Genomic DNA, 14,928 nt, shown 5'->3' with positions numbered 1-14,928 from the left:
CAGTACAATGTGTGAAGTAAGATAGCAACTTGCTGTGCTTAATCCTGCATTCAACTCTTAGTGACAGAACAATTAACTGTTTGTTGCATTGCTGTTTATGGAAATATCTTTGTGCAAACTCTGTACTGAATGCTAAATATTACTGCACTAAAACGTTCTGAATTTGGAGATCTACTTTAAGATACTGTGTACAGCATTCTGTCTCTCATTCACATGGTCAGCTAATTGACAGTCTATGGTGATTTGCTTTGGATGACCCATGAAATGAGAAATATTTAGTTTTGAGATTAGTAAATTATTTTAGTTAGATAACAGCACAGCTTGTCTGTGACCCACCCCTTGCAGTAAACACAGGAAAGACAGAATCTCCTTCCACCTCCCTCCTGTGTTTTGAACCTTTCACAGCCCTTCAGAGTTTGAGACAGTTAAAAATGCCATCTAGTTATGTTATTCAAGGCATTTAGTGTTTTGGTTTTGAAAAAAGGGAAAAAAGTTAACCAAGTTATTTACATAGTTTTGTAAAAGTTAATCTTTATTTATAGTCTGGAAAAATTACATTTCTCCAGTAAGCTGATCCAAGCTGGAACTTTTTTTTAGTTTTCCTTATACACCGATAAATGGGAGAAGTAGGGATTATTCTTGGGGAGCAGAAAAGATTATGGTGACTTAATAGGCTCCAAAACGGTGATGGTTAATGAGGAGAAACTACTGGGGCCCAGTAACCATGATCATCTTAAATTGTGAAAGGAACGAGGGAAGTGAGGAAAAATCATCTCACCCAATGATCTACACTGCTTGATACAGCAGTACAGCATTTTCAATGGAAACTTCCAAATGTCCTTAAAGGGAAACTTGCAGGTGGTGGAACAATGTAGGACTGTCCAATGATGTAGAAAATTTCCCAAGTATGTTCAGTTCACAAAAAGCAGGACAAATTCAATCTCTTAACTACTCTAAGTCATCATCATTGTGATGGAACGTCACTAAATGAGCTATCAGTGGCACCTGTCCTTGTATAACCTGCTCGCGTGTCCAGTTTGGATTTTTTTTTCAGGACCACTTGGTTCCAGACCTCCATCACAGTCCCAGTCCAAACATGGGCCTCAGAGTAGGAATGATTACCCGTGACATCAAGACAGCATATAACCGAGACTGGCATCAAGGTCCTTTGGTGAAACTGAAGTCAAAGGGCAAGCACTCCAGTGGTTTGAGTCGTATCCTGCTCAAAGGAAATGATCATGGTTGTTTTGTGTTGATCTCCTCTGCCTCGATGCAGGAGGTCCTGAGGCCCTACACCCACCTGCAGCTGCTTCATCAGAAGGTCGGAAGTAGGGATTACACAATGTTCCATTCCAGTCATGGCTCCTCAGCAAATCCTTGCTTGTATGCAGCAAGACAAATGATAACTAATGTTCAATTCACAAAGATGCCAGGCGATGACCATCTCCAACAAAGAATTTAACCACCACCTCTCAATGTTCAGTGGCACTGCCATCATCAAGTCCCCCACCACCAACATCCTGGGGTCACCGTTGGCCTGAGATTTGCTGTTACTCCAGGAGTATGTCAGGGGATTGAATATTCTGTGGTGACTTGCTCACCTTCTGACTCCAGGGTCCTTCCATCATCTGCAAATTGCAAATCAGGAGCATGAAGAAATACTTTACATTTGTCTGCACGAGTGCCGCTCTGACAAAACGAAAGTGGAGCCGCTGACCTGGCTCCAGTGACCCAGGTTCAATCCTGACCTCGGGTGTTGCCTGTGTGGTGTTTGCAAGTTATCTCTGTGACCGCGTGGGTTTCTTCCAGGTGCTCTGATTTCCTCCCACATCCCAAAGGCGTGCAGGTTGCAAGGTTAATTGCCTGCTGTAAATTACCATGTCTACACACGAAGGGTAGACTTGGGTTGAATTGATGGGAGTGTGGTGAGAGTAAAATGGAATGAGTGTAAATGGGTGTGTGTTTGTCAGCTGGACTTGGTGGGCTAAAGGGCCTGTTTGTGTGCTGTATAAACTGATCCTTTCACTATAAAAGCTCTGTCATCTAGGGGTACATCCTGTCTAATTTTTTTTGCATCATCCACCTGAAACATTCTCTCCAACACCAATTTTGCCTAGGCTATTTTGACATCTCCCAAACCTGTGACTTCCACCACCAACTCCACCCACTCCATGTTCCCCTCCATGTCACAAAGCATCCTAGTTCATCATTGCTCTAGATCCTAAACCACCACCTCCAACAACACTGGGATTGTCTTCACAGGAGAATGGTAATAGTTGAAGGAGGTAGCTCATCATCGTCTCAAAGGGCAATTCAGAAAGAGCAATAAGTGCTGTTCTTTCTTTCTCTGTGCAGGACTCTGATCCTGAAAACAAAATTATGAATGGAGGGGGGGCAGGCAGAGGAGGAGTTGGTACATTTGCAGTGGGCTGAAGGGCCTCCTGTGTCAGTTTGTGATGCAAGTTGACTTCTAAAGTGGGAACATCAATTTATTTGCAGTGGAAAGACATTGGAGATTGTCCACAGTGTGTGAAGTGCAGGTATCAGTTTGAGATTTGTATTTATTGGCACAGATCTGGCTACAGTTGGAAGATTAGAGATAATTCTGGTTTAGGAAGTGAGTATCTGATAATGCTCTAATGATTACCCTTTGATATGAGAATCTGTTAACCAGTGTAGTTTTGTTGCCTTAAAGGGTGTTGTCAATAGAATGGTGCATTGATGTGTTGCAGGTGTTTGTCCTTGTGGAATCTTCAACTTCCACTTTGCCTTTTGATACAGTAATAATCCCAGGGCATTTTAGAGGCACCCAACAAAATTACAGAGGCATTGAGATAGATGGCTTAAAGCTGGGTCAGAGTGGGTTTAAAGCATCATCCCATAGGACTATATAAGGAGCAAGTTCCAGAGCTTGGGATCCTGTCAGGCAGAGGCACTGCTACCTTTTATGTTCATTCAAGGGATGTGGGCTGAGCCAGCATTTAATTGCCCATCCCTAGTTGCCCTTGAGAAGGTGGTAGTGAGCTGCTGCCTTGAACTGCTGCAGTCCTGGAGGTGTGGGTGTACCCACAATGCTGTTAGGGAGGGAGTTGCAGGATTTTGATGTGGTGACAGTGAAGGAACGGTGATATATTTCCATGTTAGGATGGTGTGTGGCTTGGAGGGGGCTGGTGGTGGTGTTCCCCGTGCTTTTGCTACACGTCCTTCTAGCTGGTAGAGGTGATGGGTTTGGAAGGTGCTAAGGAGTCTTGGTGAGTTGCTGCAGTGTATCCTGTCGGTGTTACAAACTGCTGCTACTGTGTGTCGGTGGCGGAGTGAGTGGGGCAATTTAATTTGATGAAAAGATGCTAGAACAACATTTCTGAAGGACGTGAGATTAGAGGAAACTGGGGACAAGAAGGGCAAAGCTTCTCAAGGATTTGAAAATCGGGGTGAAAACTTTGGAATGGCAGTGCTGCCAACCCATGAACTAGTCAAGGTCAGTAAAGACAGGAAAGGGGTGTGGGGAGTAGAGACTGGATGGGTAAAATAGTGGGGGACCCCAACCAGGAGAGCAACCTCACTCAGCAATACCATGAAGCTCAGTTTATATACACTAGCTGATTAGTTACTGGGGATTGCAATTATATACTCCTGCTTTCCCCCCCCTCCCCCCCCCCAAAAAAAAACTGAGCAAGAAGGTGTTGTGGAAGTAGAAATTATGACATCCAGTGGCTTCATTATGTTGGCTAAAATTAAGCAATTTGCTTCTGAGGGATACAATTCCTTTTTCAATAATGTGGTCAAAGATTTGTTTTAGTAGTACCATTACAATCTTGGTCATTGCTAGTGAAGTGCTTTATGAAGGATAGTCTCTGCAGGAATAAATGGCAACCAGTTTGTGCACAATAAACTCCTACGTGGTTTGCGATCCTTCCTGATGGATAAGAATCAGATTTACTAACACTGACGTGAAATGTTTTGCAGTAGCAGCATAGTGCAAAGACAGTTACTAAATTACAAAACTAGTGCAAATAAAAAAGTAATGAGGTAAGGTTCATGGACTGTTCAGAAATCTAATGGTGGAGGGGAAGAAGCAGTCCCTGAACCATTGTATGGGTCTTCAGGCTCCTGTACCACCTCCCCGATGGTAGTAATGAGAAGAGGGCATGTCCCAGGTGGTGAGGGTCCTTAGTGATGGATGCTGCCACCTTGAGGCACTGCCTCTTGAAGATATCCTCAGTGGTGAGGAGGGTTGTGCCCGTGATGGAGCTGGCTGAATCTACAACCCTCTGCAGCCTCTTGCGATCCTCTGCATTGTGTATTGGCTGGGACGCTGCCATTTGATCTTGCAGAATAGTCCTTATTTATTCTTCAAAACTGCCTGAATCATTGAGAAGTACGTACTTTGTCTTTCTGGACGTGTGTTGAACATCTTGTTCATTAAAATGTTTAAGTATAAACGTACTAAGCACATTCCCCACATACTGACCTAATCCTGTTTCTCAATATCTAGGCTGCAAGTCTGCGTCAGCTGGAAGAGGAAAACCATGAGGCAGCAGCTCGCCTGGAAGAAGTTGTTTACCGAGGAGATGTGCTTTTGGAGAAGATTCAGTGTGCATTGGCGGACATTGCCCATTCACAGCTTGGCACCAGAAGCAGTGGTTACAGCCAACGGGCCCCTGAATCTTAGCACTGGAGATCTTCTGCTGATCAGACAGGCATGCAAATAGAATAACTGCAGCATTTTGTTTCATTGTAGAGTGGTTACAGATGAAGGAAGAGGAGGGAAAAAGACCTTAGTGAAATAGTTAAATGTCAGTACTAAGACTTAAATTATTTCAATTTTTCAATTATTTCAATTATTTTGGTTGTGGCTTGAGCCAGCAAGATGATTCCATGTCAACGTGAATATGGAATTTCTTCCCTTATCCACTTTTATCCCCTCTTTTCCTCCCCACACACGCCCTTTGTATAGCATCAGTTTCAACGTTCAGCAAAATGAACTGGATTCTACCTGTGGTGTTCTCCAGTTTTGTCCTGAAACCTGTTCTGCCAGTTGTTACATTCCTTTCAAAATCAGGAATGCTGTTTAATGGGTAATGGTTATCACTGGGTTCTGAAACCATACCCAATGTAAGTGCAGCACTGTGGCAGTGCGAATGCCAGCCATGGTACACCCACATAATTACTGCTGCTTTTGGATTCGAGCACAGTCATGGGGATGGAAAGTGACTGAGTCACTCTTTATCACTTTCCTGCATTCCACCTGTAGGTTTGAGGCAAAGGAGACCCTTGTCCTGTTGCAGGGATGGGTGTAAGTACCACACACACTGCCATATGGTGATTTTGTCCTTTGGGCAATGCATATGTGTAGTGTGTGAACGAGGCAATAATGATGGGGAGTTCCTGCTTTGGCAGTGAAGCCTGCTGCCAGTGAGAGCCGACTCTCAGTGAAAGACATGGTTACCACCTCCTGTTGTGTACATAACCACATAACCACCTGAAAGCCCCTTCCACTGGCAGAAAACAGGTTGAACTCTGCTACCTCTCCACTATAGTGTGTTTTTGTATTTTGTTTTGAATGGTTTTGTGATTGTGGTTGAACTTTGTTTAGGGACGTGGTGAGGCTGTAGCCAGTCAGTTCTGCACACTGTTAATAATCAGGCATCTGCATTGAATCACACTCCCTCTGAAGCTTCACATTGTTGACTTGTGACTTGTTCCTGTTGGGTTACATTGCACAGCTGAAGCCTCTTCTATATTCCATGATTATCAGGTGTCCAAGTATTTGTGCCATTGACAATTGGTTGAGAAAGTAAAATTTCAAAAATGGCAAGGAGTTACACAACATTGAGTGTCATGTTTTGGAGCTTCCATTGATACAAACTCTTGTTCACCTTGAGCTAGGTTCAGCTCACTCGATTGTGATGTGAACAATGTTGTTATATCTGGAAATTAAAGAAATATGAATATTCACACATTAAATGGCAACCTGGCCTGCAATTGTGTTTAGTTTGCTAGCAGATGTCTTGATTTGAATACAACTTGCATCGAGATGGGCTCGGGTTTAGAATGTGAAGGGGTTGGTCTGTAGTGCAGAATGCTACTGAAGCTAAAAGGTTTAAATTGAAGACTGGTTCCATAGGTTAGGCTTGTGTAGTATTAAATAGCAGGAAGTTATGCAATTATGATGTTTGATATGATGGAGAGAAACCTTCCTCTGGGTGGAGGCATGCAGACTTGCTGTATCCAGCGCTAGCTAGGTTTTTATCAGGAAAACTAATACTAGATGGAATTGCCTTGCGTAAGGAGCAGCACACACCTGTTGGGGGTGGAGGAATCTGGGTAGATAGAATTATTGGAACAGGAAATGTCTGAAACACTCAGCAGGGAGCTGTAGGTAGAGATATGGCCTGACCTGCTGGGTATTCCAACATCTGGTTTTATTTCAGGTTTCTGAAATGTGCAGTTTTTATTTTCATAAAATTATTGGATGCCAGTTTCCTTTCCCAGGTTTTTAAGACTGACTTTGCACACAGCCAGGTGTACATAGCTGCTGAAGGGTGAGTCAGCTGCTATAATGTCTTGCATTAATACAGCTCCTTTGTCGCACTCCACTACCATGTTACCACCCAAATATTTGTCACCAAGCGCTAGGGAAATTGTGGCAAGAGACTAAAAGGTTGGTCATGGGATCTAAAGAACTTCTTGATTGGGGAGAGGAGTTTCGGGAGAGATTTAAAGCTGGCAGCTGAAAGTTGTCACCCTTGGGAAGGGGCAAGTTCTCTCACTATCCACTATGCTGCTCATAATTTTGTACACATCAATCTGATTTCCCCCTTAACCACCTGTTCCAAAGAAAACAAACCTGGTCTATCCAGGAACTCTGAGTCGAGCAGCCCCCCTTGTTGGGGGGGGGGGGGGGGGGTGTTGGAGTGGAGAATTGTCAACGTTTCAGGTTTCAACCCAAAACATCGGCAATTCCTCCCCCAACCCCACAGATGCTGCTGAACCCACTGAGCTCCTCCGGCAGGTTTTGTTGTTCTAGATTCCAGCATCTTCATCCCAGGCAACATCCTGGTTAACCTTCTCTGGACCTGCTCCAGTGCAATCGCATCCTCCTTATGGTCTGGAAACTAGAACGGCACACAGTACTCCCTCACGTTTTTGTACAGCTGTACCAGAATCTTCCTGCCCTTCTGTGCCCTGGTTAATGAATGCAAGGATCCCATGTGCCTTCAGCAAGGGTCTCAGCACTGATACTGTGCTACACCAGTGCAAAAACAAACCTCAACCATTTCTTCCCCCACCCCCACCCCCACCCCCACCCCACCCCACCCCACCCCACCAAACCAGTTTTAGATCTAATTTGCCTAATTGCCCTGGTTTGCATATGCCTCTTACCTTTTGACCCTGTGAAATGCCTTATTGAAGTCCATATAGACTACATCATCCACTTCTCATGGATGCAGTCTGTTACTTCAAATAAAATTAAATCAAATTAATTAGGCAGGATCTCCCACTAACAAAAGCCATGCTGATTATCCTTAATTAATCCCTGTCTTCAAATTACAAAGTCCAGTAATAAATTGAGTGCTGCAACCCATTGTAGATTAGACATTGAGCATGTGACTGTTCAAGTTAATTGGGAGGTGCCTTCATTTGTATTGCACCTGACTTTCCAAACTCGTTCTGCTGTAATGATGAGGCTTCCTGCACTTCCCCTCCCCCACAGGTCAGTTTTACATTAAGTAGTGAGCACTTGTTTTATAACTGGTTTGCATGATTGATTAATTTTTCAAGAAGAATAAAAGATTCTTTGCTCACAAAATTTGAATTACTGTGTGTCATTTTAAGAAAGGTAACTGCAAGGATAGATGTGCAACTTTACAATCTTTGCACCTGCAAATAGTTTCATTATAAATTTAAAAATCTAAGGTTATTTGTTTCACATCCAATCAAAATTGGCTGTGGTCCTTGTGTGCACGATTTTTTTAATATTAGAAACAGCTAAATTCTGTCAAATAAACTGAGGTTCCCCTTGTCCTCACTGTTACAGGTTAGAATCATTGAACCCACAGCACTGGTGCAGTCATTGGACCTTGCGTTCCTGCTGGCTCTCCCATCGAATCAGACTCTTCCTTATTTTATCCTATAAACCTGAAATTAGTTCTCCAAGTACATATTCAATTGCCTTTTCAAAGTTTCTATGAGATCAATTTCATCACCCCTTCAGGGGACTTTAAAGATAGGAACGGTATTTCTCATTCTTTCTGAATCTTTGACAATTATTGTGTGACCTCTCGTTATGAGCAGACTTGCTCTTTCGTTTGATTATCTCCCTTTATCTTCCTTCAGCTTTCTGTGCTTTGAGAACAACTTTGGGTGTTCCAAAACTGGCATGTGAAGGCACCTCTAATGTACAAGGCAGGATCCATTACATTACCTACGTTCATCATCATCCCACAGTGTTGGTCAACAGAAGCTAATGGATAAAGCACAGTGAGTTCCCGTACTTCCGAGCTCTCTGCTGTAATTCCCTGGGCTGTTGTCTGTCCTGAATGGAATGATCGGCAATTTAAAAACTCTTCAAATTTGAATATTGTGGCGACTCACCGTCTAGTCGGGCGAACCGGCTCGGCAGTCGGGTCGCGCGGCGTCGGAGCGACGAGGCCCAAGATGGCGGCGGGCCTCGTCTTTCCGAGCGACGGGGAGAACCCGCGCGCGGGAAAGTCCTGATGACGTAGGACTTACGTCATTGCCGGTTTTTTTGGGCGGGAGTTTTTCTCCCATAAAGGGCCCGCACAAGGCGGGAAAATAAACCAGTTCTGTTTGGCAATCCTCCGAGTAGAGTCTTGTTTTATTCCGCGGTAGCAACCGCTACAATATAAAATTAAAATCAATTAAAATTGCTCATAAACTAAGCACATTACCACAGACGCAAAAAGACGCATTTCACTGTGTGTTTCGATGTACATGTGACAAATAAACTAGAATAGTTTGTGATTTGTAAACTGCCTGGATTAGGGGGCATGTGCTATAAGGAGAGGTTGGACAAACTTGGGTTGTTTTCTCTGGTGTGGCAGAGGGGAGACCTGATAGAAACTTATAAATTTCTGAGAGACATAAGTAGAGTAGACAGCCACTATCTATTTACTGGGGTTGAAGTGTCTAATACTAGAGGACATGCATTTAAGGTGAGAGGGGGAAAGCTCAAAGGAGATGTGTGGGGCAAGTTTTGTTTTACATAGTGGTGGGTGCCTGGAACAGCTGCCAGGGGTGGTGGTGGAGGCAGATATGATAGAGGCATTTAAGAGGCTCTTAGGCACATGAATGTGGATGGACATTGTGTAGGCAGAAGGGATTAGTTAGGTGTTTTATTACTAGTTTAATTAGTTCAGCACGACGTTGTGGGCCAAAGGGCTTGTTCCTGTGCTGTACTGTTTTATGTAGTTCATTCAATGGCAAAACGTCTGAGGCAGGAGGTTAGCGTGACACTATTACAGCACCGGTGACCCAGGTTCAATTCCGGCCACTGTCTGTAAGGAGTTTGTATGTTCTCCCCGTGTCTGCATGGGTTTCCTCCAACATTCCAAAGATGTACGGATTAGGAAGTTGTGGGTATGCTATGTTGGTGCCGGAAGCCTGGCGACACTTGCGGGCTGCCCCCAGCACATTCTATGCAAAGGTGCATTTCACTGTGTGCTTCTATGTACATGTGACTAATAAAGATATCTTAGTTCATTCAATGGCAAAACCTCTGAGGCAGGAGGTTGAGCACTCTACTCCTGGGGTTTGACAGCATATTGTCAGTGTGTACTTCAGCGCTGCACCCAGGGAGTGCCACACTGCCAAAAGTACTGTTGTTCAGATAAGATGTTAAACCAAAGCTCAGGGCAGGCAGGACAGTTACAGGAAGAAGTGAATTTCCCTCAAAGGCTTGCGGTGTGGTTGGCGATGTGTGTAGCAGTAAAAGTTCATTGATGGCTGTAAATGGCACAGTTGCCTGAATACAAATGGTTAATGTAGTTTTCAGGCTTGTTAACAGTCACCAAAAATGTAATCCGAGTTGTCTCATAGCCATGAATGTGTTTTCATCACTGCTGTCTGGCAAAGATTAATGGGGTTTAATCACAGCATTGGCTTGCTGATGGAAGTTCCTTCTATGTAAGTAATGCTGGAATTTGTCCTTTATTGGTCAGCCCAGGGAATGACATCAGAGCTCTAATAGTGTGGGAATTCACTGGGCTTTATCCATTAGCTTCTGTTGACTGTGGGATGATGATGGATGTAACTGAATAATGTAATGTATCCTGCCTTGTACGTTAGAGATGCCTTTTAATACGAGCTTCGTGTGTTTTGTAATACCTTAATGGAGTGATGAAAGTAATGGTGGAGGCACACCAACAAGTGAAACTCATTAGCCATGTCCTTATATGCTCCTGTGAGATTACAGAAGGAAGCAGAGTTTTACTGGGGTCAGGAATTCTAAAGATTGAGAAAAGGTTACGGAAGTTGTATTGTTCTCTTTGGAACATTGTAGAGCTAAGTGCTCTTTCCCAATATTAGGAAGGGAATTGTATGATAGATGCAAAGTGTACAATTACCTTTGGGAATATGATTGAAAATGGGTGAGATGTACAAGGAAAATTGGGTGTAAGATTTTGCTCTGAGTTAGTTTAGGTGTAGGAGTACACCTGAGGAGTAGGTGTTTGTCTAGGTCGCACAACATCATGGGCTGAAGGGCCTGTACTGTGCTGTGTCAGTTCTGGGGAAATGAAGTGGGGGACATTTTGTCACAAACCGTTTACAAGTGCTGATTGAGGCTGGGTATCCCTGCGGCAAGTAACTCACCTCCTGCCCCCTCAAATCCTTCCCACCATCTTTAAGGCAGAATTGGAGTGCATTGAGACACTCTTGACTTGCCTGGCTGAGGGAAGTTACAATAAGTCAGTGCACTGAGTATAGGAGTTGGGACATTATGTGGCAGTTCTATAAGTCGTTGGTGAGGCCACACTTGGAGCACTGTGTACAGTTTTGGTCGCCCTGTTATAGGAAAGATGTGGTTAAACTGGAAAGAGTACAAAGAAGATTTATGAGGCTGTTGCCAGGACTTGAGGGCTTGAGTTATAGGGAGAGGTTGGCCAGGCTGGGTCTTTATTCCTTGGAATGTAGGAGAATGAGGGGCTACTTTATAGAAGTGTTTAAAATTATGAGAGGCATAGATAAGGTGGACGGTAACAGACTTTTCCCCAGGGTAGGGGAGTCCAAAACTAGGGGGCATAGGTTTAGGGTGAGAGGGGAAAGATTTAAAAGGGACCTGAGGGGCAACTTTTTCACGCAAAGAGTGGTGAGTGTATGGAACGAGCTGCCAGAGGAAGTGGGTGAGGCAGATACGACAGTGTCATTTAAGAAGCACTTGGATAGGTACATGGAGGGGCAGGGCTTGGGGGGATATGGGGGAACGCAGGAAGTTGGGACTAGTTGGGTGGGCACCGTGGTCAGCATGGACTGGTTGGGCCGAAGGGCCTGTATCCATGCTGTATTGCTCTATGACTCTAAGATGCAAGATGCTTAACACCATCCATTCTGCTTTATTGGCACCTAGACTACCAAGACGTTCACACTCTCTACCACAGACACATCAGGGCTGCAGTGGTCAGCATCGACAACATGCGTTGCAGTAATTTGCTCTATCATTTGAAGCAGCACCTCCCAAACCCACGACCCCTCCCTCTAAGGAGGACAAGAACACCACCACCTGCAGCTTCAGGTCATGTCATCCTGAGCTGAGGATATGTCAAGAAGGTGTAAACTGGCAGAATGGGTAGAGATGTGAAAGACATATCTAATGCAGAAATGTGTGATGATACATTCCAACAGAGTGAGAATAACATAATGGGTAAAATTCTAAGGAATAGAGACGTGAATGTACGTATATGTGCGTGCATCTTGAATGTGGAAGGACAGGGAGAGAAACCTACTAAAAATTTGGCATCTGGTCTTCATAAACAGGCATTGTAAAAAGTGATCAAGTATTGTGTGCAGTTCTGGTCACCTCAAGGATGTGAAGGCTTTGGAAAGGGTGTAGGAGAGGTTGGACAATTGTTGTTGGACAAGTGTCAGAGGCTGAGGGGGGACCTAATTGCAAGAGGCATAGACGGAGTAGGTAGTCAGAATCTTTTTCCCAGGGTAGAAATGTCAGGTACTAGAGGACATGCATTTAAGATGAGAGGGGAAAAGTTTCTTACACAGAGTGGTGGGTGCTTGGATTGGGCTGCCAGGGGTGGTGGTGGAAGCAGATACGACAGAGGTGTTTAAGACACTGTTAAACACATGAATCTGCAGGGAATTGAGGGATATGGGTCATGTACAGACAGAAGGATTAATTTAATTTGGCATCGTGTTTGCTGAAGATATTGTGGCCGAAGGGCCTGTTCCTGTGCTGTACTGTTCTATGTTCTGGGTTGAACTTAACCTAAGAAACAGGAACTGGAGTGGCCCATGCCAGCCCCTCGAGCCTGCTCCACCATTCACTCTTACCTCAAACATTTTTCTGCTCTATGTCCTTGTCCCTTGATTTCTCTAACACCCAGAAAAATATAAACATCAGTTTTGGATGCAGTTGATCAGTAAACCTCCACAGGCCTCCAGATCAGAGAACTCTTTGACAGAAGAAATTGCTCCTCACTTCATTCTTGAATGGCCAACGCTTTTTGAGCCTGTGACCCCTGGTTCTGGATGTCTCAGCCAGGGAAATCTCCTCCCCATGTCTATACTACCGAGCCCGCTAAGAATTTTGGACATCTCAATGCAGTCACCCCTCATTCTGCCAAACTCTAAAGCACCTTGACTTCACCTACTCAAGCTCTTATGACAGACCCGCCATCCCAGTCTGATGAATCTTCATCGCTCTCCCTCTATAGCAAGTATGTCCTTATTTAGGTATGGAGACTAAAATTGTACTCCCAGTACAATGCCAACACCTTATACAATTGTAACAAGATATTTACTCTTACACTAAAACTCTCTTGTAGTAAAGGCCAACATACCATTTGTCTTCCAAACTCCACGCTGCACCTGAATGTTTATTTCAGTGACTGATTTACAAGGAAACCCTGGTCTCTTTGAACATCAACACTTCCCTGTCTCTCTCCATTTAAAAAAAATACTCAGTATTTTTGCTTTTCCATCAGTGTGAACCACCACACATCTTGTGCTTCACCTGCCCTGCTGTTCCCCACTCAATCTGGTTGTCTACATCCCCTTGAGGTCACTTTATACCCTCATCCCTGCACCAGCACCTTGCCTAGGACCTGGGAGACTGCAGGGTCCGAGGTTCACCACCTCCTGACAGCAGCTGCTCAGCCCCCCTCTCATCACCTGCCTGGAGATCTCTCTGTGGTAATGAGCTCAACAGTGGTTGTTGGCCAATGACCTTGTTACCACAGACTTAGTGAAGGAGTGGGAACTGGCTGGTCTGTCAACACACAGAGCAGGTGCTGACCCTTCCCAGCAATGCCCACACTCACTTTGTTGACCAGAGTCCCACATCTCAGCACTGAGTGTCCTCACTCCCCACCCCAGACCACTCTCACCAGCAGCCTCTGCACACTGCCCCCGTGGTTCATTCTACACCATCATGTGGTGACAGCATCATTTTAACCATTATTGCTGTGGGTGTGCCAGTTGAGGGGAGGGGGGTGGCAGGGATGGTGGTTATTGGCACAGAAACGTACATTGCCAGTGGATGTCTTGTTTACAGGGGGGTTGTACCTGTGAGTATTCAGGCTCCACCATCGGAGCTATTTCTGACTCTGCAAGGTGCCACTGTACTCACATTTCCACAGGTCTGCACCCTCAGCAAACCTGGACATGACCCCTTCAGTCTCCTCAGCCAAGACCAGGAATCACTGTGCCCAAACGCCAAGTACCCCACTATCGGTATTGGTAATTGGTTTATTACTGTCATGTGAACCGAGATAACAGTGAAAAGCTGTTGTGTGTCATCCAGACAGATCATTCCATTCATAATTACACAGGTAGTAAAAAGAAAACAGAATGCAGAATAAAGTGTTACAGTTACAGAGAAAGTGCAGTGCAGGCAGACAGACAATAAGGTGCAAGGGCCACGACAAGGTAGATTGTGAGGTCAAGAGTTGATCTTTGAGTGTATGAGAGGTCTGCTCAAGAGTCTGATGACAGTGGGATGGAAGTGTTATTTTACAACCTGCCCATCTGAGAAGGGCCCATTTATTCCTAGCCTTTGTTTTCTTCTGTCAACCAACTCTCACTCCATGTCGGGAATATAACCCCCAATCCACGTGTTTCAACCTTGTTCATCAGCTCCACTGTCGAGCTTATTGAAAACTTTCCAAAGCTCCAAATCCACCACATCCACTTGTTCTCCCTCATCCACTCTGATACAGGCAGCGTTAGGAACTCCAGTAGATTAGTCAAACATGGGTTTCAGTTCATTAATTCATGTTGATTCAGCTCAATCATGTTACTTTCTAAGTATCTTTATCACATCCTTAAAATGACACTAGCATTTTCCCAACTGCTGATGTAAAGCTAACATGTTGGCAGTTCCCTCTTCTCTCACTCCCTCCCTTACACAGTGGGGTCACATTTGCTGCCCTCTAATCTGCAGGAACCATTTGTGAATCGATATAAATTTGGAAGATGGTTACCAGACCATATAGTATCTTCATGGGCAGCTCTTCCAACAGTCTGGGACATAGATCATCAGCTCCTTGAGATTTACCAGTTCTCAGACTCATTAACTTCTCAAGTAGTATTTATAAACACTAATTTCTTCTTCATTTGTACAGGATCCTTCATTTCCCACTAATTCTGGAAGACGAACACCAAGTGTTTATTAAACCCTATTTCTGCCACAACTGGAGTCTCGCATCCAATCCTGGTCAGTAGGAAGGATCTGAA

General features: G+C 44.5%; 1 protein-coding gene across 3 annotated transcripts in view; it reads left to right on the top strand.

Moving 5' to 3' along the window:
- med21 (mediator complex subunit 21) overlaps positions 1–14,928 on the top strand; it is a 42,792-nt gene that overhangs the window by 18,872 nt on the left and 8,992 nt on the right. The window contains exons 4-5 of one of the 3 annotated variants that reach the window (XM_052030195.1): positions 4,496–4,700; positions 8,341–8,813. In XM_052030195.1, coding sequence (XP_051886155.1) covers positions 4,496–4,672 — 177 coding nt within the window. In that variant the 3' untranslated portion in view covers positions 4,673–4,700; positions 8,341–8,813. Of the gene's footprint in view, positions 1–4,495; positions 8,024–8,340; positions 8,814–14,928 lie in introns of those variants that run through there. The other 2 variants (XM_052030196.1, XM_052030194.1) reach the window with 2 other exon arrangements.

The sequence above is a fragment of the Pristis pectinata genome, chromosome 15 (assembly GCF_009764475.1).
Source record: "Pristis pectinata isolate sPriPec2 chromosome 15, sPriPec2.1.pri, whole genome shotgun sequence".
NCBI classification, from domain to species: domain Eukaryota; kingdom Metazoa; phylum Chordata; class Chondrichthyes; order Rhinopristiformes; family Pristidae; genus Pristis; species Pristis pectinata.
This window is presented reverse-complemented; position numbering and strand designations above follow the sequence as displayed.